At 39.9% G+C, this 25,348-nt stretch overlaps 2 protein-coding genes across 11 annotated transcripts; both read left to right on the plus strand.

Annotated features, from left to right (window-relative positions):
- Positions 1-9,217: 9,217 nt before the first annotated feature.
- On the plus strand, positions 9,218-16,474 carry LOC103723332 (phosphatidylinositol-glycan biosynthesis class X protein-like). Of its 8 annotated transcripts, XM_039126001.1 has the most exons (7): positions 9,223-9,544; positions 9,824-9,965; positions 10,244-10,625; positions 10,710-10,864; positions 12,672-12,883; positions 13,761-13,788; positions 15,604-16,474. In XM_039126001.1, the coding sequence occupies exons 2-6, from the start codon at positions 9,852-9,854 to the stop codon at positions 13,762-13,764; spliced, it is 867 nt and encodes a 288-aa protein (XP_038981929.1). In that variant the 5' UTR covers positions 9,223-9,544; positions 9,824-9,851; the 3' UTR covers positions 13,765-13,788; positions 15,604-16,474. The 8 variants fall into 8 exon arrangements, 7 of the variants coding, with proteins under 7 accessions (XP_038981930.1, XP_038981931.1, XP_038981925.1 ...); XM_039126002.1 differs by lacking the exon at positions 13,761-13,788 and having other exon boundaries at positions 9,218-9,544; positions 10,244-10,517; positions 16,155-16,474; XR_005511726.1 differs by lacking the exons at positions 13,761-13,788; positions 15,604-16,474 and adding an exon at positions 12,072-12,256 and having other exon boundaries at positions 9,220-9,544; positions 12,672-12,810.
- Positions 16,475-18,254: 1,780 nt separating this feature from the next.
- Positions 18,255-25,083, plus strand: LOC103723329 (proteasome subunit beta type-7-B). 3 transcript variants are annotated; one of them, XM_008814213.4, is made up of 9 exons: positions 18,255-18,412; positions 18,996-19,139; positions 21,261-21,402; positions 21,573-21,669; positions 21,767-21,836; positions 21,927-22,031; positions 23,610-23,708; positions 23,808-23,898; positions 24,780-25,083. In XM_008814213.4, the coding sequence occupies exons 2-9, from the start codon at positions 18,996-18,998 to the stop codon at positions 24,851-24,853; spliced, it is 822 nt and encodes a 273-aa protein (XP_008812435.2). In that variant the 5' UTR covers positions 18,255-18,412; the 3' UTR covers positions 24,854-25,083. The 3 variants fall into 3 exon arrangements, with proteins under 3 accessions (XP_008812435.2, XP_008812436.2, XP_008812437.2); XM_008814214.4 differs by having other exon boundaries at positions 18,278-18,416; XM_008814215.4 differs by having other exon boundaries at positions 18,281-18,680.
- The last annotated feature ends 265 nt before the right edge of the window (positions 25,084-25,348 follow it).

Here is a 25,348-nt window from a genome sequence, read left to right on the forward strand (position 1 = left end):
GAAAAACACAAATTTTTAGAGGGATGGGGAAGGGATGGGGCTCGGATGAGGCTCTCAGAGGAGAGAAAGAGGGAGAGAGAGAGAGGGAGAGAGGGGAAGAGGGGGTGGTGCGGTGATTTCGCTGGCCGTTCGGCCGGCGTGGTCATCGTGGTCACCCCCACGATGACCCAGCTGAAGTCGGCATCCCTTGCCGACTTCAGTCTGTTGGGCCCTAGAACGGGCCCAATTCGAGTCTTCACACTCTAACCAACTAAAAAAAAAATTTCGTCCTCGAAATTAAAACATACCTCAATCCGAGAACAAGACAGAAAACTTCTCTCTCATCTCCTCCTCCAGCTCCCAAGTAGCTTCTCTCTCACTGTGATTGCTCCACTGCACCTTTACATAAGGAATCGTGCGCCTCCTCAAAACTTGATCCTTCCTATCCACTATACGGATAGGCTGCTCAACATAAGAAAGATCTGCGCGGAGCTGCAAAGGTGCCACTTCAATCACATGACTGGAATCAGCAATGTACCTCCTCAACATAGAGATATGAAAAACAGAATGAACTCCCGATAGAGCAGGTGGAAGTGCCAGTCTATAAGCAACAGATCCAACTCTCTCGAGAATCTCGAAGGGTCCCACATATCTCGGACTGAGCTTGCCTCGAACTCCAAACCGCATGATCCCTTTAGAAGGGGATACTCTGAGGAACACATGATCTCCGACCTGAAATTCCAATTCCCGCCTCCTGATATCTGCATAGCTTTTCTGTCTGCTCTGAGCTGCTCGGAGTCGTTCTCTGATCAACTGAATCTTTTCCACTGTCTGCTGCACCATCTCTGGACCCAAGATCTTCCTCTCCCCCACATCATCCCAACAGATAGGCGATCTGCACTTCCTACCATATAGAGCCTCATAAGGAGCCATCTGTATGCTTGCCTGGTAGCTATTATTATAAGCAAACTCTACCAGTGACAAGTGATGATCCCAAGAGCCCCTCATATCAATAGAGCAGGCTCTCAGCATATCCTCTAGAATCTGGATGGTCCTCTCAGACTGTCCATCTGTCTGTGGATGAAAGGCTGTACTGAAGCTAAGGGTGGTCCCCAAAGCTCTGTGCAAGCTGCCCCAGAAATGTGCCACAAACCGGGAGTCTCTGTCTGATACAATGGATACTGGAACTCCGTGCAGCCGTACTATCTGCTCGATATATAATTCTGCCAGCTTCTCCAGTGTCATCCCAGTCTTGATTGCCAGAAAATGAGCTGTTTTGGTCAGTCTGTCTACGATCACCCAGACTGAATCATGACCTCTAAGGGTACGAGGTAGCCCTGATACGAAATCCATAGTGATATGCTCCCATTTCCACTTTGGAATCGGCAGAGGCTGTAGCATACCTGCTGGTCTCTGATGCTCAATCTTAACTTGCTGACAAGTTAAGCATTGAGATACATGCTGGGCAATCTCCCTCTTCATGTTATTCCACCAAAACACCGCTTTCAGATCCTTGTACATCTTGGTACTGCCTGGGTGCACTGTATATCCCGTACTGTGAGCTTCATCCATGATTTCCTTCTTCAGACCAGGATTATCTGGAACACAGACTCTGTTAATAAACCTCAAAGAGCCATCTTCATGTATACGGAAATTTGACTGTGTACCAGACTCGATATCCCTCCTGATCTTCTGGAGTCGAGGGTCATCAACTTGCGCTGCCTTAATTCTATCAATAAGTGTAGGCTGGACTCGCAAGTTTGCCAATTTCATAGTAGCCTCATGTAGATACACCTCTATCTCTGCTCTCCTCAGATCTTCCAGAATATCCTTCTGAGTAGTAATCAAGGCTGCAATATTTTCTGAAGATTTCCGGCTCAGTGCATCTGCTACTACATTTGCCTTTCCAGGGTGATAGTGGATAGTCAGATCATAATCTTTTAACAACTCCAGCCACCTCCTCTGTCTCATGTTCAGCTCTTTTTGAGTAAAGAGATATTTCAGACTTTTATGATCAGTGAATACCTGGCATGTCTCTCCATACAGATAATGTCTCCAGATCTTTAAGGCAAAAACCACAGCTGCAAGCTCAAGATCATGAGTGGGATAATTCTCTTCATAGGGCTTAAGCTGTCGGGAGGCATAAGCAATAACCTTCCCATTTTGCATTAACACACAACCCAAACCCTTCTTGGAAGCATCACTGTAAATGGTAAAATCAGTACCGGTAACTGGTAGGGTCAGAATAGGTGCTGATACTAGACGGTGTTTCAATTCCTTGAAGCTCTTCTCACACTGATCCGACCATTCAAACTTCACTCCTTTGCGAGTGAGTTGAGTCAGGGGTCCGGCAATACTAGAGAAGCCCTCCACAAACCTTCTATAATAACCGGCTAGTCCAAGGAAGCTGCGAATCTCAGACACATTATTCGGTCTGCCCCAATCAACCACAGCTTCAATCTTCTTTGGGTCAACCATAATTCCTTCCTTAGAGATAACATGCCCCAAAAACATCACCCTGTCCAACCAAAATTCACATTTCTTTAATTTACCATACAACTGATTCTGCCTCAGAGTCTCCAAAACAATCTTCAAGTGATGCTCATGCTCTACCTGACTCCTTGAATATATCAGAATATCATCAATAAATATTATGACAAATTTATCCAGAAAAGGCTTAAATACTCTGTTCATCAGGTCCATAAACGCTGCTGGTGCATTAGTCAAACCAAAAGGCATCACAAGGAACTCATAGTGTCCATACCTGGTACGGAAGGCAGTCTTGGCTATGTCAGACTCTTTTATCCTCAGCTGATGATATCCAGATCGAAGATCAATCTTGGAAAATACCTGAGCACCCTGAAGCTGGTCAAATAAATCATCAATCCGGGGTAGAGGGTACCTATTCTTAATAGTCACTTTATTAATTTTCCGGTAATCAATACACAGTCTCATGCTACCATCTTTCTTTCTGACAAATAATACTGGAGCACCCCAAGGAGAGACACTAGGTCGAATGAAACCTAGATCCAATAGCTCCTGTAATTGGTCCTTCAGCTCCTTTAGTTCAGCAGGGGCCATTCTATAAGGAGCTTTAGACAAAGGTGCAATACCAGGGATTATATCAATAGCAAACTCGACATCTCTATCAGGAGGTAAGCCAGGCAGATCATCAGGAAAGACATCAGGGTACTCACTGACTACTGGTATATCCTCAATTCTCTGTTCAGACTGCTCAGAATCTGCAATTGCGGCCATAAAGATGGGAAACTCCTTTCTAAGAGATCTTATGCCCTGCATAGCAGACACTACCTGAGAAGAGACACCCCAGTCATCACCCATAAAACTGAACTCATCAGTACTCGGGATCCGGAAAGTCACCCTCTTCAGAAAACAGTCTATGGTAGCGTGGTATGCAGCCAACCAATCCATACCCAGGATTACATCAAAGTCACGTAAATTCATAACAATCAAATTAGCTCTCAAATCTCTATCCTCAACTAGTACTGGACAGGAAATGCAGATCTGACTAACTGTCATCGTAACCCCAGCTGGAGTACTAATACATAATTCCCTCTCTAAGGAAGAGTAGTGTAAATCGCACTTATGCACATATGAAGATGAGATAAAAGAATGCGTAGCACCAGAATCAAATAACACATAAGCATAAGTGGAAGATACTAACAGTGTACCTGTCACTACAGTGTTGGATGCCTGAGCATCCTGCTGGGTCAGTGCATAAACTCGTCCCTGGGTACGAGATCCTCCTCCCCTTTGCTGCCTGGGGACAGCTGACTGGGTAGCCTGTACTGGAGTGAAGGAAGTCTGTCGTTGAGGAGCTATAGAAGTCGGTGGCCTCTGCACGGATCTAGTACGAGGACAACTGGAAATCCTGTGACCCGGCTGACCACACCCGAAACAAACTCCAGAAAAAGTCTGAGTCTGAGGGCACTCAGCTATCCGGTGGCCCTGCTGACCACACCTGAAACATGCTCCAATACCAGGTCGTGTCTGACGACACTCAACAGCTCTATGTCCAGTCTGGCCACACCTGAAGCACACTCCTGATATCCCCCTGCGATCCGGTGCAGTCCTCCCATATGGAACTCGCTGCCCTGCTCCTGGACGGAACTGCATAGGTCGGCGCAGATGCCGCTCACCGTCAGAATCAAAGTCCCTGGTCCTCTTCGACTTCCCTTTCTGAGCATCCTGTGTCTCCTTCCAGATGATCTCCATATTTTTAGCTCTGTCAACTAGGTCATCATAATCAGTCGAGTGAACAGCAGCTAAACCCTGACGCAGGCGAGGCCTCAGTCCTTCCTCAAATCTACTCATCCTAGATTTAGGGTCTTGGACAAGTGATGGTGCAAAGCGGGACAACCGATCAAACTCAGCCTCATAGTCCTCCACAGTCATACTCCCCTGAGAGAGGCTCAGAAACTCCCTCTCCAGCTCCCTGATACGACTGGAAGGGAAATACTTGGAGTAGAAGGCCATGCGGAATCCCGGCCAGGTCACAGATCCTGCATCCTGCATCATGGTCCTCTCTACAGACTCCCACCAATGATGAGCCCGGTCCTGAAGCATATATGTGGCAAATCTGATCTTCTCCTCCTCAGTACAACCCATGGCCCTGAAGGCCTTCTCCATCTCATCTATCCACCATTCGGCCTCTTGGGGATCGGTAGTTCCCTTGAAGGCCGGAGGAGCTAACTTCCTGAACTCTGCTATACTCCTCCCCTGATCTGAAGAACTAGCAGAGGGAAATAGCTGCTGTGGTCCCCTCTGCTGTCGGACTAACCCAACAACCTCTCTGATCAGCTCCATCACCTGGGTCGGACCTCCCATCCTGCTCTCCTGGCCATGATCTGGTCCATCCAGTACTGTCTGATCAGCCTCATCCTCCTGGACTCTCTCAGTCGGATGAGAAGTGGCTGGATCACTCCCGATAGTCTCGATCAGGCGGCGAGGTGCCACACGTGCACGGCGGGGCGGCATGCTGATACATACACAAATAACACAACATCAGGGTTAGATCCATCCACTGTAAAATTTTCTACTCCACTATCATTTCTTCACATGTGTCCCTATATTTCCTTTCTTTTTTTTTTTTTTAAATAACACATCATTAGTGTTGGATCCATCCACCCATAAGATTTTCTACCCCACTCTCATTTCTTTACATGTGTCCCTATATTCCTAAGTTTTTTTTTTTTTTTTTTTTCCGAATACACATCATTAGTGTTAGATTCACCGACCCATAAGATTTTCTACCCCACTCTCATTTCTTCACATGTGTCCCTATATTCCTAAGTTTTTTTTTTAATTATTATTATTTATTATTATATTTATTATGATTTTGTTTTAATGTCCCTAGTGATCTTTAACCTATGCTCTGATACCAATAAATCTGTCACGCCCCGAACCCGGGCCCGGGGCGCGAGCAGACGCCGCGCACCTGCAGGGCGAACCCCGCAGGCACGCAAGGCAGATGAATCAGATTCCACATCAATAGCTAAACAAAGATAAATTCCAACTTTCAATTCAAATGTCCATATATACATAAGTCAAAAGAGAAAGTCAATATCCACTAGCTAATTACATCATGATCACTCTATCCCGTAATCCCCATAATCATATATCATCACCTGCAAAAATGTAAATGGTAGGAGTGAGCTAACAGCTCAGTAGGCAACATCATGCAATAAAGTCATCATATAACATGTCATGATGCATATAAAAAGCAGCTAAAACTCATGAATCCAAAATCCACACGACAATCCGTAAACCCGATCCGAGACTCAAAATAACTCAACCGCATGACTACGGCCACATCACCCAGTGGCATGGTTACACCGAAGTGCCAATACAACTCTCCGAAGAGCCGCTCCACTGAGCCAACGCACCACTGTGCCGCACCCCCTGGTGCCAAACTCACGCTCCACCGAGCCGCTCCGAAGAGCAAAACGCACCCCTGTGCCGCCACTATTCTATCACCGGTGGTCGCGGTGTCGGAACTAGTTCCTCAATACAAGTCGACAGGGCCAACGTATCATCCCATTGGCGGGGCCTAGACTATAGTCACGCGGATTTTAAAAATCAATAACTCAACTTTCCACATGGTAAATTTCCAAATCAAAATCAAGATCATACTCCCAATAGTAAAGCACATAACAGTTTATGAAATTAAATATTAAATTCTAATTCTAACACATAATACCAATAATAAATTATAACATCAACATATGCAAGATACATGTTAAAATTCTACTTTAAAGCAATAGGTCACCTACTTGGGTTCGCTTAAAAATCCCTGTCACAGATATCACGAACCCCTGTTTAAAACATAAACATTAATTATTTAATTAACTAAGAAACATAATTTTAAACTATTTCCAATTCCTTAAACTTCTAAGTTCATAGATCCAAGAATGGGCCCCTAAGATCAAACATAGACCCTAAAATCAGAACCCTTTAAACCCAAGTCAATTGTGGCCCAACACAGATTAGGCCCAATTGAACCAAACCAGATAACAGGTTCAGATCAGATTTTGGGCCCAATCCAAACCAGCCCACAGATCCAATCGGATTCAACTCAAACTCAATCCATCCTACTGATCACTGGTTCAATCAGACCATAACAAAACCCATTCATTCAACTCGGATCAAACCCCATTCATGGCATGGGTGAAATCGGTTCATCGTTTAAACCCGGTCCAAAGTCTGGTTCACAAATCAGGCACAGAATTCGATGCAAGGAAAAACATCCAGCCGGAAGAAGAAGAAGAAGAAGGAGAAGAAGAAGAAGAAGAAGAAGAAGGAGAAGAAAAAGAAGGAGAAGAGGAAGAAGAAGGAGAAGAAGAAGAAGAAAGGAAGAAAGGGGGGGTGGCTGGTGGCTCCGGTCGGCCCTCGGCGGCCGACCGTGGCCCTCGGCGGCGGCGCTCGGCCCACCGCCGTCGGCCATCCCACTGTCACAAGCCGAGCGGAGGAAGAAGAAGAGAAGAAGGAGAGGAAGAAAAAGAGGAAAGAGAGGGAGCTCGGGGCTGGGAAGCTCGGCCCCCGTTCGCCACCTCCGGCCGAACTCATCTCGGCCGGATTGACCCCGGCCGGCCGCCGTCGGCCGGCCAAATCTCACAAAGAAAATTCCCCGAAACAGGAGAAGTAAAACCCACTGATTCCCCATCGTTTCTCTCCCTTAAATCCATAAAAATAGATCTATGTTGTCTTGCTCACCTCCGGTCTTCGACGAGTGTTTTCCCCGGCGGCGTTGGCGGCTCCGGCGGCGACGGTGGCTCCGGCAAACCTCTCAAGAAAAGGGAAGAAGATGAGGGGAAAAACACAAATTTTTAGAGGGATGGGGAAGGGATGGGGCTCGGATGAGGCTCTCAGAGGAGAGAAAGAGGGAGAGAGAGAGAGAGGGAGAGAGGGGAAGAGGGGGTGGTGCGGTGATTTCGCTGGCCGTTCGGCCGGCGTGGTCATCGTGGTCACCCCCACGATGACCCAGCTGAAGTCGGCATCCCTTGCCGACTTCAGTCTGTTGGGCCCTAGAACGGGCCCAATTCGAGTCTTCACAGTGATGCCAACAAGTAGATCGAAGTTCCGTTGGCTTTGGTCCACCCTTACCTTTTGCAGTTTTTCCCTCTCTAGATATGTATTCAGGTGCAGGGTTTATGGGATTTACGATATCAAAGTTACCTTGGCCCCAAGAATTTTCCACTGAACACTTGCTTGGTTTCCTACAGAGAGAAATGATCTGCTAGAATGCATTTCCATGACTTGAATTTTGAATTGAACATTTTGCTCGGATTTTTGAATTGAACATTCTTCTGTGGAAATTTTCCTGTGAAAGCATGTTCAGACTTCAGGAAGTCTGATGAAATGGAAGCTTTCAATGGGTAAAATGGTTCTAGAAGAAACAATCGAGGCATCCAGTCATGAGAGAGATAAGTGCTTTGTTCTTCCAGTATGACTCTGAGAAGTTGTTTTTGAGAATAACTATTATCTATGCATAAACACTGCACTTTCATATTGCCATTTCTTTTAAATGCATGCTTATTTCTTTGAAATTTTGTAAAATGAACAATTACTTAGCTGCCTTTTTACTACTGTCAGTGTTTCTTGTAAGCATGAATTTATAGCTTGGCGTCACCCAAAGGAGAATCCATCTATTGGTTCTCCATATTGCAATGCATCCATCCACTTTGCAAAAATTTTCTCAACAGCTAATCTGACGTCATTATCAAGAAGAAACCCTTGAGGCCAAGTCCATAGGCCTCTTGAGCTAACAATAGGCCTAGTCCAATGACGGCTTGGAGGGTTTTGAATGTGACCCGACCTTTAGCTTGCAGCTTAGTGCTGGGGCATGGCCTAAAACAGCCCGTTCCTAAATCTAATCGCTCGCTCGCTTTTCTGTTATGTTTTAGAATTTTGTCTCTGCTCTTCCTCCTTTTCTCAGAGAGAATGGCTCACAAATGGATAGGTTAAAACTGATTTTTTTTCGCATTCTTATACCTAAGCCCCAAGATATAAAAATTAGAGATAGGTTCCATTTTCTATCGTGGCATGTGAGCACCCATGTGGGCGTGTATTTAGTCCCACATCGGTTATTCGCTGGGTAGATTTTGGGTACTTATACAGGATCAAGGAACCCAAATAATATCTTCCGACTAGCCATTTTGGGTGAGGTCATGGGTTGTTACAAATGGTATTAGAGCGGACCTGGCCCATAACCTATATGGACTAGGGGATACTGCAGCACGGATTCATTGGGGCTGACCACGGGTCAATCGTGGTGTTTATAATTAGATTTGAACCCTTAGCCTGACGAGGACGTCAGGGCTTGAACGAGAGGAGTATGTGAGGACCCGTGCGGACGTGTGTTTAGTCCCACATCAGTTATTCGCTGGTAGATCTTGGGTACTTATACATGATCAAGGAACCCAAATAATACCTTCCTGCTAGCCATTTTGGGTGAGATCCTGAGTTTTTACATGGCATTAGATGTCAATTCACCTATATCGAAGTACTGGAGGAGTTCATTTGGGTGGACTATTCGAGTTTTTTGTAGCCTTTTGTTTTCTAATTTTGTTGGCCACATTCACACTTGTCGGATAGGGGCCGTCGTTGTATAAAAAATAATTAAAAAAAAAAAAAAAAAATGCCGGTGGAGTGAAGCTTAAAGCTGAGTTGTGGCACTCTAACATTTAAGCCCTCAGTGATATCAAAATCAGAAATAAGTTTCCTCAGAGTATGATGCCCGATATCAACCGCAGCGAACCTGCGATGGCGACGGCTCCGGCTCTCGCCCCTCTCTCTTTCTCTCTCTCGCTGTCTCTGAACCCTTGACACCCCACCGTCAATCTCTCTGACGGCCCGAGCCGCGCCCTCCTCTCTCTCTCCCTCTCTCTCTCTCTCTCTCTCTCATAGCTCATCCAGCGCTTCTCTCTATGCGATCCCAAATCTCCTCAGCGGGGGTAGTTTGAAACCCTTTTCCGCTCAACTGGATTCGATCTGCTCCTCTTTTCGTGAGGAATCTTCGAAATTTTTCGGGAAATTTTACTCCCAGGTATAGAAAATTTCTTTTTCCTGACCCTGATTTGTTGGAATGCAAGGGATCTGGTGTTCTTGTGTTTTTTTTTAGTTTTTAGTTGCTACTGCGTTAAATCCCCAAACTTATTTATTTATCTCTCTTAAATATCAGCCAATTAATTCTCAAAATTTTCATCTTTTCCCCTCCCGATTGATGTAATCTCAATGCTTGGCGAGTTGTCTGTGACTCGCATAATCATATACATGGATTAATTGGAGATTCTCATTAATGGCCGGTCCTTGTTCTCCTTCGCAGTTCCACTGGGAAGTGTAACCACTAGTATATGGACATGCAATGCCAACGTAAGGCCCAATGGCTGATGATATTTGGCCTCTTCTTCCTCTTGATCTTAACCAGCAATTGGGCATGTCATGCCGCTGCTTTGTCTTCTGACCAGGTTAGCATGAAAACTTATGATTTACATTATGGGCTGCACCTGAGTCTCCTAACATTGTTTTGTACTGTTTTTATTATAATGAGGTAAGATAATAATTTTTGCACAGAACTCGTCTTCGAGTGTTGTCGTGCAGGATATATATGTTGTCTATATATTCATTGTATCTTTTTTGCTATATAATTTTGGTCACATAATTTTCTGTTTATCATTGTTTTTTGCCATTGTTTTCATTATAAATTATTAATATTTATATTTCCATATACTAAATTTAATGTCAGGTGAGCAATGTGGGAAGCGGTGATGGGAGCATCTTTGGCTATTTGCCATGCTCTCAAGCTTACCTTGCCAGCTCTTATTTTGATCGCCGCAATAGCCTGCTTGAATCGGATTTTCATGATTTTTTAGCTCAAGAATTCGGTACAGGTGACTTGTGTAGAGGGCTGGCTAATGATATGAATGTGCTTGGACTTGCAGACCTGCACCGACATCTGAGCGGTGAAGGTTCTCATCGACATGTGGTTTCCACCTTGACATTTGTTAACCAATCAGATGGTATGAAGTGGCTTGATTCTCACTCTTGTGAAGCAGTGATTATTGAAAGACTTCCAATTGGAGTCTTTGCAGATCCATTTGAGCTGCAACATCTTGTCCACCGTAGAGGTAGAAAGCTTATCATATTCTAGCAGCAAAGCCAATTGATTTACTCCTTCACTAAGTGTTGACAACTCCCCCCCCCCTCTTCAGCCTTTCTTGATGCTGCCGTTTTTGGAGACTCGAATCTGGAATTACCCTCAGCTCTGTCCAACAGATCAATTGTTGAAATTCACATGGATATTAGGAATGACTTGTTGGAGAACCATGAAACTGTTATTCAGTTACCGTTGCATGCTAGATATCCGGTGAGTTTAAGAAAAAGACAAAAAAGTTACGACAGTTACTTTGGAGTGTTTCATGTTATTTAAGAATTTGTTTGTATAGTTTTGGTGGTTGTATGCTGAAACTAGCATTTTATATAATTAAAATTTGTAATTTTAATAGGTGAATTGTTTAGCGGATGCATATAATGTACATATCAAACTTAAATTATTCAAAGTTTGTTACATTCAACAACTAGGAAGCTCTCAATGCCAAATGTGTTGAGTTTTTTTCCTCATCATTTTGTGTACAACTAATGAACTTCTTAACTTAATTGTATGCATATAGTTGGAGAATATGATATTTCTTCTGTATAAAAGGCATGCTTATTATTGTTTTGATGGTGCGTTGTGTTGAATTTTCAATACTGGTCGGAGAATTGTCTCAAGTCCAATCATTGATATATTGTAATATGGGTGACTATTGAAGCCTTGGGTTGTAAGATGCCAAAGGATAACAGAAAGTAGAAAAATTATACATGAAGTCCATTATCAACCTTCACGCAATGGTTAGCATCATAAAGATGAAGCAAAAAATTTTGTTTCAATCAAAATATATAAAATGTGATCAGAGGCACGTGGGGAGGGTGGTTGGGAGTGTGTGTGGCCTCATATCGTGAAGCAGGGAAATGAAAGTCCGACTTTTTGAGGAGTGAGACAGAAAAGATGCAAAGTTAAATCCCTATGGCGTCCCCCATGTAAAGATTTTTGAATCATTCTAAACTTGATTTAAATCTCCACAGGGCCCCCTTTACCCATCTTAAAACTGGAAAATGACATTTGGACTCCATCTTATTTATTAGGGAAATACCAAACCAACCATGAGGATTGAAAATTGAACTACCTTATTCTCGTGTTCTTTACTGACTCTAAGATCTTTGGATTCAAATGAATTGCTTCAGTAACTTCTAACTCGCTGACTTATATTGAGTTGAACTTCCGACTTTCTGAGTCTGAAGTTGCTGGAGTAATTCATTGTTTAGGGTACCAATGCGTCTCTTCTTACTTCTGTCTGATGTGTTTTTTCTTTTTGTTTTCTCCTATGAAACTTTTTATATTAGATTCATCATCATTTTTATTAGAAGTTTGAATCACATAGAATATAAGCTTTCTATTAAATAAGAAATGGAGATGAATGCATGAGAAAACTTGTAATTGCAATTTATTTGAGTTACTTTGATTCCTGTATCAGATTGCACATATGAAGTCAAGCACTTTTCCAGCAAATGAGGTGGTTGACAGTATTGTAGCGAAATGGGTATTACCATGTATGCATGTCTTTACATTTACAATACCTGGATGTTGATTATGTTGTACCGTGGATTCAATAACTCAGCAACAAGTGGGCAGACAATCCGTGATCAGTGTTATTTCAACGTACGTAAATCTAATATGTAGATTATATTGATGATGAGGTTTTCTATTCTTTAAACTAAATTAAAATAGTGGTCCTAAATAAATGTAAATTAGTGGGGCCAGCTCTAGTTAGACACTTTGGCTTTCACTCCTTATCCAGGGAGTATTTCTCCTTTTATAGCATTGGGATCTCTTAAACTTTTTCAAATCATATAGAAGGTATCGCACCAGTTTCATATAGTTAACCTTAAGAAGAATCTCTGAACTAGCTCTTGTCATTTTCCACTGAAACTTTGAAGCATAGTTTGTCCATTTTTCTATTTACTAGTGTTCTTTGCCCTGCAATTTCTGGTAGTTTAAACTTCAATCACATTTGCCAGAGTCAGTTCTGCAAGTTTTGAAACATACAGTTTTAATTAGTTGATTTCATTTGCAGCCCCTTGACTCCAGTGGTTATGCAAGGATCGAAATAGGCCGACCAGACTTGTTCATACGCTGTAGACCAAAACAATTACAACCAGAGTCCTGTTCATGGACGCTTAAAAATCTGGGTGCTGGATATGCGAAAAATGTCATGTGGCAAGTACCCTGTGGAAATGAGGCACATACAGGAATTGTATCCAGCATTACTTTTGCTACAGCTCTAACGTGCGTTTTATTAATTGTTTTATCAGCTATTTATTTTTCTGGGAGCAATAGTATCAAATGCTCCTAATGATCATTAGCAGCATTGCTTTTTTATGTTATTGGACGCCCTTTTCTCTTTCCAGTTTCTTTAAATTTGTATTAAAGGTTTCTTCATGATCATTAACAGAGGGAATATTTTCTTTTTAAAATTATTTTCTACCACTCATCTTTGCAAACAGGTCTTTGAGGAAACTGGTTTAGTTAGTTAGAAGACCATCTCCACTGTGTTGGGTCTTCTCCTCTGACATCTTTGCAGCTGACAACCGTTTCTATTATCCTCATATTTCAAAACCCACCTGTTCTTGCTAATCTTTTTCTAATACTGCTATGTGAAATATATAGGAACCTATCAGATGATGACCTGAGCCACTCCTTTGTACAATGGGTACAGCAAGATATCCAATATTTTGCAACTTGGATTCAGTTTCTTACTGTTCTTCTGTCATCTTCACCTGTATAACCCATTTCCTCTTCACCTTTCCTTGGCCTACTATCTCCTGGCTTTATTATAATACAGCTGCTGGCAATGGTTTTATCCAGAAATTTTGTGAAAATGCATGTCCCAATGGGTTTCCAATATGGAAGTAATTTGTCATTTTAGTAGAAAAAGATTGATGATCAATCGAGTTCGTTCCATTGTTTGATCACCTAATGTCTTTGATGGGATTTCATGTGTTGGTTTGTTAACATATAGGAGAACACTGTGGTGGAGAAAAAAATGAAAACAGGAAAAGCAAAAAATTTAACATTTTTTCTCATAATCCATAGAAGTAGGTGCATGCAGGTAACATTTTTTCTCATAAAAATTTTAACATTTTTTCTCATAATATTTTTTCAGGTGAAGCCTGCATTTGAGATACATGCAGGTAACTCATCTTTATCTGGGCCTGCATAAAATTGTGTATACCAATGAGAGACTCAAAGATTGATTTAAAGATTGATTTTGATGATCACAAAACCTTGAAGTGTAATTACTAATGTTTGTGTTGCAAGAAGAAAGATAATTTGTTTTGCAAGAAACATAGCAAGTTGGAAAAATACAAAAAGGTCTCAAAAGCTCTCAAGAAAAGTTGGAAGAAAGCTAAACTTCATTGGCCCAAAGTTCAAGTTCAAAGGATTCAAGTTGGAGGGACAATTCTAAAGAAAAATTCAAAAGAACTGTCCTCGAGTCGACTCCTGGAAGTTCAGAGTCGACTCTGGCACTCTGGAGTTTCAAGGAACAGTGCTCGAGTCGACTCCGACTGAGAATAGATAAAAAGACAGAGAGTTGATTTTCAGCGCTATAGTGCTCGAGTCGACTCCTACTTCAGCGCTACAGTGCTCGAGTCGACTCCCAGCTACAGTGCCGGCAGACTTTTATTCACGAGTCGACTCCTACTTCAGCCGAGTCGACTCCTACTTTAGCCGAGTCGACTCGAGCACGCTGAGAGGCACAACGGCTAGTTTTTTCTCAACTCCAACGGCTCTATTTTTGTCTCTAACGGCTAGATCTTTGTTCATAAGCCATCCAAAGCTATAAAATCAAGGGGAAAGCTAGGGGAGAAGTTAAGAAAGTGGGAGAAAACACATAGGGAAGAGATTTCAAGAGAAACCTTCCAAAAGCACAAAAGGGCCATTCAAAGCAAAAGAGAGAAAAGAAGAGCATCCGAGTGAATCCCAAAGCTTCATCTCTAACTGTGTGCTGCCTCAGTGATCCTCTACCTCGTGCGAAATCAGAAGAGGGTCAAGTAAAGAAGAAGCCGAGTTTCCTCATCTATAAAACTTGTTTGAGGGCTTCTCTTTACTCTATTTGTTTACATTGTTATATCTACTTGTTTAAGAAGCTTTGATTTGTTTTAAACTCTTGTTCTAATATCTTGTAACTTGATTCAATCAAGGGATTGAATCAAGGGGTTAAGGTTTGTTGGTGAGCTAAAGGGAAAACCAACGGTGTAAGGTTGTGGTTGGTGAACCGGAGAAAACCAACTGGGTTGGATTGTGAGCCTGTGAAAACAATCGGATTGGTTCTAGTCGGTGAGCCTGTGAAAACCGACCGAGTTCGTTGTGATCTCGTGAAAACAACAAGTTAGGTTGTGAGCTTGTAAAACAACCGGCTGTAATCTAAGGGATTATAGTAAAATTTCCAAGAGGTCTTAGGGAGTGGATGTAGATGCTGGGGTGCACCGAACCACTATACATCTTTGTGTTTGTGATGCTTTATCTCTTGTGTTTCATGCCTTACATTCATACTTAATTGTGAAATATCTCTAGCTTTGTTTCCTATTGATTTATAAGTGATTGTTTAGAACTTGCTTAGCTTCCACTCCATTCTTACCATTCACATAGATTAAAATTGATCATACAACTATAAATTAATTTTAGATCAATTGCACCCTAAAGCCATAGTACGATTGCTCTAGCTTAATTTTCCACTGCTTTACTTGTAATTGCCTAGAACTTAAATAAGTAGTATCTTATCATCCCGCTGCATTCAATTCAAAGTAAAAATTAGGGAACATAATTTTTAAATAACCCAATTCACCCCCCCTCTTGGGTTGTCATCTTGGGCAACAGAGAAAAAAATGAAAACAGGAAAAACAAAAAATTTAACATTTTTTCTCATAATCCATAGAAGTAGATGCATGCAGGTAACATTTTTTCTCACAAAAATTTTAACATTTTTTCTCATAACATTTTTTCAGGTGAAGCCTGCATTTGAAATACATGCAGGTAACTCATCTTTGTCTGGGCCTGCATAAAATTGTGTATCCCAATGAGAGACCTCTACTATCTTGACATGGATGTACCCCTCATGCAGCTGACATGGTCTCAGTTTTTTACGTCAGATCAGCTGCATGGTAGTAATATTATGAAGGCAAGCTTGCTGTTAACATTCCTACCCTTTTTCTAGTGTAATCTTAGACGTTTATAGACATGCTAGACAGAGCCCTGGATAGGATCAATTGAAACCCCCTCATTGTTTCTGCTACTTTTGAAACTCGTATTTGCTCGTAGTGATCCAAATTGATTTGCTTGAAATTGTGGCAACTACAATTGGCTTCTGTCCGTTGGAATATGTTTATTTATCATCAGACCCTCTCCATGGTTTTGTGGTGGGATTTTGGTAGGAGCTAACTGCATTTTTTTGAGATGTTTCTAAAAAAGTAGTCGAGATGTCTACTTTTTATGCTGAACTTGGAAAGCTGTGAGCCTGTTCGTTGGATTTATAAAATGTGTCCAAGTTCTATTGCAGGATGGTTGTTCTATCGCAGGACGACTTGATGAAACAACATGGATGCTTGCTTGACAGGAAAACAGAGCCCAACGGATTTATACGGAACTGCTAAGATTTCGGCAGCTTCGTAAGGTTTCATGCCTGCTCCTGTGGGAGAGTACAGGAAAATCAGAATGAAGTCTTCTCTATTTTTTCTTTTTACTTTGTTCCTTGAATGCAAATGAATCTTCAAGGAGAAAGTACTTAAGAGAATGCATTAACATGTATCAAAGGTAATGCATTAACATTTAATGAGCGATTTTAACTGCCTCAAGAATGAATTATGTTTATTTGAAACACTAAGTAATTTCTTTATTTTCCATATTTATTCATTCTAAACTTTTTTGTTTGTGCAGATTTTTGGATACGTCTAAAACAAAAGAATGTTTGAGCAAATTAAGGATAATTGCATCATTTGCTTTCCTTGGCATATAATTGGCTCAGAAATATGTAGTTAGTGGTATGTAAGTTGTACATGTACAATGCAATAGGATTGCATGAAGGATTAGACATTTTCTCATTTAAGTCAATGGTGTTTAGTGTTTACAAAGGTGCGTAACGATTGTCCGCCCGTATTTCCATTCCCCTTGTCCGGTTGGAAATGGCGCCAGGTTATCCCACATTGATTTCATGGATCTTGAATCACCTAATTCTTAGATGAAGATGATCTTCAATCCCTCTTAAAGCAGGCTTTACGTGCCTGAAACCTTGCAATTCAAGCAAGAAAAAGTGTGATATATTAAAGTTCATCAAACGACGTTCACCTACGAGAACAGCAAATGACTCAGGAGTTGAAATTAGACTTCGTTCATGGGCTAGGTGAAATTAGGGTTAGGCCGGGTTTTGCCCCAAGATTGGCATAATTTACATAATTCTCGGCCTAGCCTAGCTTGACCTTCGGGCCTATTTTCTAGATCCAAGTCTGGCTTTTACTCGAACTTCGGACTTTGGGCCTAGCCTAGCTTGAGCTTCAAGCTTTCAGACCATTTTTTTCCAATTTAAAAATAATGATATTAATTTAAAAAATTAAAAAAATACTAAATATGAATAACTAAATTTTACCAACAGCAGTTTCAATACTCAATAACTAAAATAAAGTACCGTAAGATTATAGATCTTTGCCCAGTAAGTTTCCATACCAACAAACCAAGGAGTTTAATCATAAAAACCTAGGGCTAAAAGAAATTCTAGGTCAGGCTAGCTTGGCCCAAAATTTCATCTCTAAGCCCCAATCCGGTTTGGGGTGCTTACCGGCCTAAAATTGTGGTCCAAGCCTCCCAACAGGCTTGGGGCTTGACTGGGTAGGAAACGTCACCCGGCCAGTGAACAGTTGTATTGGGATATAAGAACTTCATCTTGGTATGAAGTTGACAAGATCTAAAACACTTGAACAATCTTAACTTCGTAATCCAAAAAAATACTGGATATTGTTCATAAAGATTCAGCCGAAATTAAACTCGGACAAAAATCTGGACCCTCTAAACCTATCCTTTAAATAATTGATTTTACCTGCATCCAATCGAACATGTTAAACTAATTTGGGTAGGTGTGGTTGGTCCAATTTAGGGTTGTCAAGTGAACTGAGCGGCTTGAACTTGACTCAAGCTCAACTGTTGAAACTTAAAAAATTAGCCTAGAACCAGCAAAATATATTCATAATTAAATAAGCAAGCTAAAAATTGACCCAATTTGTTCAAACTTCACTCCAGAGGGGCCAAATATATTTTTTCTCTATATATTACATATTATATTGATAACAAATTATTGGATTGAAATTATATTTGAATATATTTTATTTGTTCTTTGAATCAGCTCAATGTGCCAAATTACAAATAAAGCTGACATCAACCTATAGCTCGACCCAAGGCTGATACAAGCCTGAATTGACTTCAGTTTGATTTAGAATAGCTGAACTATTTAATAAAATTGATGTTAGGTTTCGTTTGAACTTTACTTGGAATTGAACTCGAAATAATTAAGCTCGGTCTCCATGTCCAAGCTCGAACCTAATCTCAAACCGAACCAAGCTTGATCAGACCCCAGATTGACCCGTCCGAGGCTCGACCAACTTCGGCTCGGTTGTTTCAACTCTTTTTCCTCCGACCACAGAAATTCTTCTCGCTTCCCTCTTCGCCTCCAAGAAACCCCCCTACTCTCTCTCGTTCTCTCTTCTCGCGAGTCCGATTCGTCCGTCCTCCAAGACTTCGCCAATCTTTCGCACGGACTCGAGCAGATCGGTAGGTATATCAATCTGCTCCCCCTCACGGTGTGGAAAATGAGAGATTTTTTGAAAAAAATTACCGACGAGAGAAATTTTTCCCTTGGCATCTTTTCCGTGGAGTCCTGAATTTATGGCTTGCGAGTGTGATGGGAAAGAGATGTTCGAAAAGTGATAAAAATTTATCTTTCTGTAATGGTCTGGAAGTGGTCCTTTGGTAACCAAAAATATTTCTGTATTGATTTTGATTCTTGACGTGCTTACTATCGAGGGCGTCTTCCAGATCGGTAATCACTAGTACTCGATATCTCTTTCTTTTTTTTTCTTTTTTGAGCACGAGCTTGTTAATATTGAGATATCTTTGACATTGTTTCGAGATTTTTGGAGGTTAGGTTTTCTGAGGACAACCAGTATTACTCTTGTTTCATCTTAAATTTTTAACTTTGGATAAAATAGATATCGGATCAGATCTTTTTCTTATGAGTTATAAATTTTAGAATTTTATTATTATTGCTGTTCTTTCTGTTGAAATATGATGTGTTGTACAAATTGTGTTCATGTTTTATTTTTTTATTTTTAATGTTCTTTTTTTCGATGTTTAGATGGCAAGAGCTGCGGCAGATTTACCACCAAAAGGTGGATTCAGCTTCGATTTATGCCGCAGAAACGATATGCTGTTGAAGAAAGGGGTCCAGCCGCCGTCTTTCAGGAAGACTGGAACCACCATTGTTGGCCTGGTCTTTCAGGTACATAAACTGTCTGCAAGTTTGGTCCACTGTAGTCTGTTAAATTATGATTAAGACAATTAGATATCTATACTAGCCTGGCATGTTTTCCTTGGGCACTTACTTTATAAATATGAGTAGGGCGTGCTGCAGCTATTTAATTGAGACTTCTTGTACTTTCCTTAAGGTGGTTGATTCAAAGTATTAGTAAAGAATATGAAATATTTAGCATAACTATGCTTTTAACTTTGTTTACTTTCTGTTTATCAGGCATCAAAATGCTATGTAAAATATCAATATCTCTATATGTGTCTCAAATCATGGTTAGCACCAACTTGGTTTATTCCCTTTGATAGTAATATACATGTATTTCTATTTGACTATGACAGCTTAAAAGGGTTGTGATTTTTTCTTTATTTTGCTATGCTACTTGTACAAGGAAGACTTTATTTTGACATCGTCATCACTTTACATTGCATCCCATCTTAGCAACTAGTTTATAAGATTTAGTGATGGAGCAAGCACGACAATTTGAATCACATTTCTTTTTGTGGGTATTCAACATTATCCAGGACCGTCAAGTATCGAAGGAGTTGATGACTCTGCCATATAAAAAAAGTGGTTCTAGTGGGAAGAGAGACATGTAGATCATGTCAGGGACAGTGAGATTTGTTCGATTCGTTCAATGTGAGCTTTAGTGGCATTAAAAACTAGATGAAAATATCTTTTGAAGTTACTAATCAGAACTTTTTGGTACAAGAACTTTAGATAATGGTTCTAGACCCAAGTGAGAATGCATGTATGTGACTAGCTAATTTAGATTAGAGCAGTAAGATATCTTTGGTAGAATGGAATGTTTCATAGTAATGAAAAATAGGGAGAGGATTTTGGGTAAAGCCTCAAATGAGAAATTTGAGTTAGTTGCCATTGAGAGTTCTTTCTAAAGTAGATAGTATTTATCATGATTAGACAATCAATGTATTTGCTATCACCGTTCAAGGCTTTATTAAATGCAGGCTTTCAAAATATTTTTGCAAGCTAATTAACCAAGGAAGGAGATCATGTATGAAAATCAGCTTCGTAGTTGCACATTAGCAAGAGCAAGCTTGCTTGAAGTACTGTGAGGAAATATTGACATTATTGAAGAGCATATTTATAATTGCTGCTGCTTTGGATGTGTTCTACATGCTCTACTAAAAGGGGTTGTTCTTTTGCACTGCTGGTTGACTTTTGTGTTCTCATAGATTATTGGGATAAAAAAGGGGCATCCAAGTGCATAAGGTTCCTTCTATTGCGGGGTATGGGGAGGGTCAAATGTACACAGCCTTACTTCCATACAGAGAGGCGGTTTCCCTGTTTTGAACCCGCCCAGGTCTCAATGCAGCAGCCTTACTGTTGCATCAAGGCTTGCCCTCTATATTAGTGTGATACTGTTTTCTGTTTCTGTTCTATAATTATTCCTTTACCAAAATGATGGATCGTGGTATTTTGATCCCATGTATAGTTGGATGACTCGATTCGGGTGAAAACTTTGCAATAGTTTTAGAGAAGAGGTGTTCATGAAGAAGTGCCTAGAATGCTGCATGTTATGGTGTTCTTATCTTTACATTAAGAAAGAAAAGCACTATGTCCAATAATGTATGCAGATTGAGAGCCTTCGTGCATAGCCAGATGCAATTGGAATATTGCATGTTATGGTGGTGTTCTCACAGCTTCCGCAGTTGAATTTTAATGCAAATAGAATTCAGACCACCTTTTTAGTTGTAGGCATGTACAGATCCAAAGCTGAGCTGCAGCTTACTATTTGATTTATACTTAAGCAAATAAGCTAAAGAACCTGTCTAGGATGCTTCTGCCAATATGGTACTTGTTGAAAAGTATTACAATTCTGATTTGAACTGTGGAGCTTAACATTATAATGTGTTTGACATGCTAGCTGATTTTACAGGTTTTATACCTCCTAAGATTTGCTATAGATGTTTTATTTGATTGTTGTAGAGTGGAGACAAATTTTCTTCATGATTCTTGCTAGATGCACATGTAAAAATAATACATAAATATGTACAACATAAGGCTTACTTTTTAGGTTTTAGTAATTTTGCACTTGTGCTTATCTCTACATCTATCAATATTTTTCTTCAGGATGGTGTTATTCTAGGTGCAGATACTAGGGCAACTGAAGGACCTATAGTAGCTGACAAGAATTGTGAAAAGATTCATTACATGGCACCAAACATTTACTGCTGTGGAGCAGGAACCGCTGCTGATACAGAGGCCGTTACTGGTATAAATAATAAAAACTATAACTGCCTCAGTGGAATTTGTTTTTGGATGATGAAAATGCATCACTGCAGTAACTTATACTGACTTCAATTTCTCATTCTATTATTTGAAGTTAGTGGAGAACTACCTACTTGATATAGAAGTTACACATATGCATTGATTTTTCTTCAGATATGGTCAGCTCTCAGCTGCAACTGCACCGTTATGCAACTGGACGAGAGTCAAGGATTATTACTGCCCTTACTCTTTTGAAGTCACACCTTTTCAGGTTAGATAATTTAGGAGCTATTTTAAATCATCCCTGTATATATGATATCTCTGATTCCATTTTTAAGTAATTTTAATGTTGTTCAATTTTTGGACAGTCATCAAGGTTATGTGAGCGCTGCTTTGGTCCTTGGTGGGGTTGATGTTACAGGACCTCATTTGCACACTGTGAGTACAAATTTGTATGCTTTTCCGTTAAGAGTTGTTGATATGCTTCTTGACATGGACTGATGTCTGCAATGGACAACTATCATGCAGGTCTACCCTCATGGTTCAACTGATACCCTCCCTTTTGCTACAATGGGTTCTGGATCTCTTGCTGCTATGGCTATATTTGAATCAAAATACAGAGAAGGACTTACTGTAAGTTAACCGAGTCCACTGAATTGTGGTCTGTTGTCAATGTTATGTATATAGTAAGGCCAACATAACTTATCCATGACATATTTGGGGCCTTTTGTGAGAACACATTTTTGCATTCATGCAGGTAGCTTTCTAGGTACAGTTGGAACACTTTAAGGGCAATTTCGTAATTTTCCATTGTGATAGTTGAGGGTAATTATGGTATTGGAACATGTGGATTGGCACTGGAAAATTGCTAGTTCTATTGTGGGTGAAAGTGTCATTGCAGGTTTTCTAGAATTGGACATTGAATTCATATTAATAGTTGCATGTGGAATTCTCACACATTTTAGCATACTTTGTTCTTTCTATTAGCATATTTATAGGTTACATTCAAAGATTCTACTAGTACGAAATCTACGCTAGGACTTTGGAGAGACTTGTAAATAATTTGTAATATGTTTAAATTTGTTTCGAAAGCATTGTTCTTGAAAAATCTAATGGCCTGCATAGGCTTTTAGTGGATCCTACCTATAAAAATTGCTAAACTTCTAGCAGTGTGATGAAATTCAAGTGATTACATTAATTCATATGTAATTATGTAGTCAGAAATAAAATGATCTAAACCTAGGTAGCATGTAGTTGTGGAATAAATTTTGAAGAATAAGGGAAGGTTATATTGGTATTGGAGAAGGGACAGACTTATTCCATCAGATAAGGACTCGTTGGCGTTTGCTTGGAGGAATAAATGTGGGGCATATGGGCAGAGAATAAAGTGCATTGGATTTTGTGATGATTTTAGATTTTGCCCAATGATAAGATTGCTCTCTCACTTTTTGTGTTTTTAGAGAGTGGATAGGGGCAAAAGAATAATTGGAGGGGTAATATAGTAAGATAAGTTTCCACCCAATTCCACGGAATAAAGCTTATCTGAGCCCAGAGTCAGAATAGGCCTGTGATGGAAGTGGGAGGGATATCCTCTGGTACGGCAAGTGGAGCATAAGCCTGTTCCATAGTGCCTAAACATTGTTTGTCAGAATAAGTGGGGGAAGCAGAACCAAACAAGGGTTACATTTTTAGATATACACTTAGTTAGCTATAGTGTGTGTATAAACTTTTGCTACTCTGGAAACTATTCCCTGTATAACATTGTAAACATATCACAAGAAATGTTTAATGTCAAGAAAACTGGAGACGTTGGGATTTCTATGGGTAAATATTTGATATTGTTGACAATGAGAAGCTAAATATGAATGTATGATCCTTCTGGAACTTTATATGCATCTAGACTTTATTGATGTCACAATTGCTATTTTTTGCTACATAAAAAACTGCAGAGGTCTGGATCAGTTATAACATGTATTTCCACAATAATTTGAGAAATCCATGGTGGAGGGTATTCTGACGCGCTTGCCTGAGATGATGGATCTGTTCAATAAAATTGTTCACTTATGCTCTTAAATTAGAATTGGCTGGCAAGCAACATGCACTTTTCTTTGCAGATCAAGAGAAGTTTTCTTCTGATCTACAAGACTCCTTTAGTTAGTAACTTGTCAAATATTCATATTAATTTTGAAATTTTGGTATTTTCTTCTGCAGAGAGATGATGGAATAAAACTTGTGTGTGAGGCAATATGCTCTGGCATCTTCAATGACTTGGGTAGTGGGAGCAATGTTGATGTTTGTGTGATAACAAAGGTACATATTACGTAATTGCGTGCCATATTTGGTGGATTTGATTGTTCTCTAATGGGGTTATCTCTGATATTTTCTGTTGATTTGCCTTTTGCTGATCAGGGCCATAAGGAGTACTTGAGAAACCATCTGTTGCCAAATCCAAGGACCTACATCAGTTCTAAAGGCTATTCCTTTGTCAAGGGGCATACTGGTAACTTCTTATCCATATATACATAGGGTCAACCTATATCATGTGTTTGTATTTACATATATGTATATGTATATATACTTATGTATGGGTTCGAGGAAAATAAGAAAAATTGATAAGAAGTTTTGAGAAGTTGAAAAACAATATTAAGAAACTTTTTGGCTGTAAAAAGTTGATTTGTTTATGTGCAAGCACATCTACAAACAAGCATTGGAGAGGCAACAAAGAGAAAACTGTAGCCATGGTTAACCAAAAAAGAAAACTGTAGCCATCACAAAAGCATAGACTCCATTATTCATGACTATTTCATGAATATTGATGAAATAGTTGAATTTTTCAATATTTGGTTAATAGTTCAAATATTTGTAGTTGTTTTTGAATATCTTTAATCAGAGTATCAGGGATGATTCAAAACTCATATGATTCTTAATAAAAAAAATCATATGACTACTCTTTAACTAACTTGGAAAATTTTCTGGATTTACATTGACAAAAAGTTTACATATAATTTGTAAAGATCGAATTTTGTCTAGTTGATCTAAGCGTTTTCAAAAGAAAACTGTTAGTAACATTATCAGAAGTATTAAGCACAAAAGGTGAAGACAACTGAAAAATATTCTAAAGTTCACATATTGATCAAAGTTTCCAGCACCTGTATTAACAACAGTGGGCCGACCACAAATAGATAAAACAAGGTCTGATGATTTCACTTTTCCTTTATGTGATGATGCTTTTACTAGATCTTGCAAAATATCAGGGGATATATGGGTAGAAAAGGACATTTGTCACAAAGACCCGCACGAGTGATTTCCTAGATTTCTTTCTTGATTTATTTATCTATTTTTCTTGTTGTAGCTATTTAATTGTTGTTTGAATGTATGCAGAGGTATTGTCTACCAAAATCACTCCGTTGAAGGAAAAGGTGGAAGTAGTAGAGGGAGATGCCATGGAAGAGTGACAAATAAGCTGAACTTGTCTTGTGGATTTCATTCTTGAAACTTCCATTTCTGGTTGAACTCAGTTCTTTCATATATTCGATGTTCTTGCTATTAGATTGTTTTAAACTGCAAAGCTTCTATTGCTTGAAAGTCTTAAAAATTAATTCAGCCATACAACAATCGTACTGTTTAGACTTGCGGTGGCCTTAACTTTACACATAATGAAAGTTAATTTAGGTGCAATTGCGTATCTATAATTTGGCTCTTGGATAAATGTAAATTGATTCTATCTGCACTGTTATTATTCTCAACAAATGTTTTTGTGTTCTGCATTGGTAGATTGGCTAACAAACAATATAATGTATTGTGAGATGAAATTTGCGACATGACCGTGCTAGATATAAAGCCCGGAAATTTGATCCTTTTGCTTCATTTGAGGTCGAGGATTTAGTTTCTTGCTTTGTCTTTCCTTTGATGGAGATTCTGTTTTTCTTTTCCTTTAAGGTGCAAGAAAA

This window comes from Phoenix dactylifera, chromosome 4, assembly GCF_009389715.1.
Source record: "Phoenix dactylifera cultivar Barhee BC4 chromosome 4, palm_55x_up_171113_PBpolish2nd_filt_p, whole genome shotgun sequence".
Taxonomy (NCBI): Eukaryota; Viridiplantae; Streptophyta; class Magnoliopsida; order Arecales; family Arecaceae; genus Phoenix; species Phoenix dactylifera.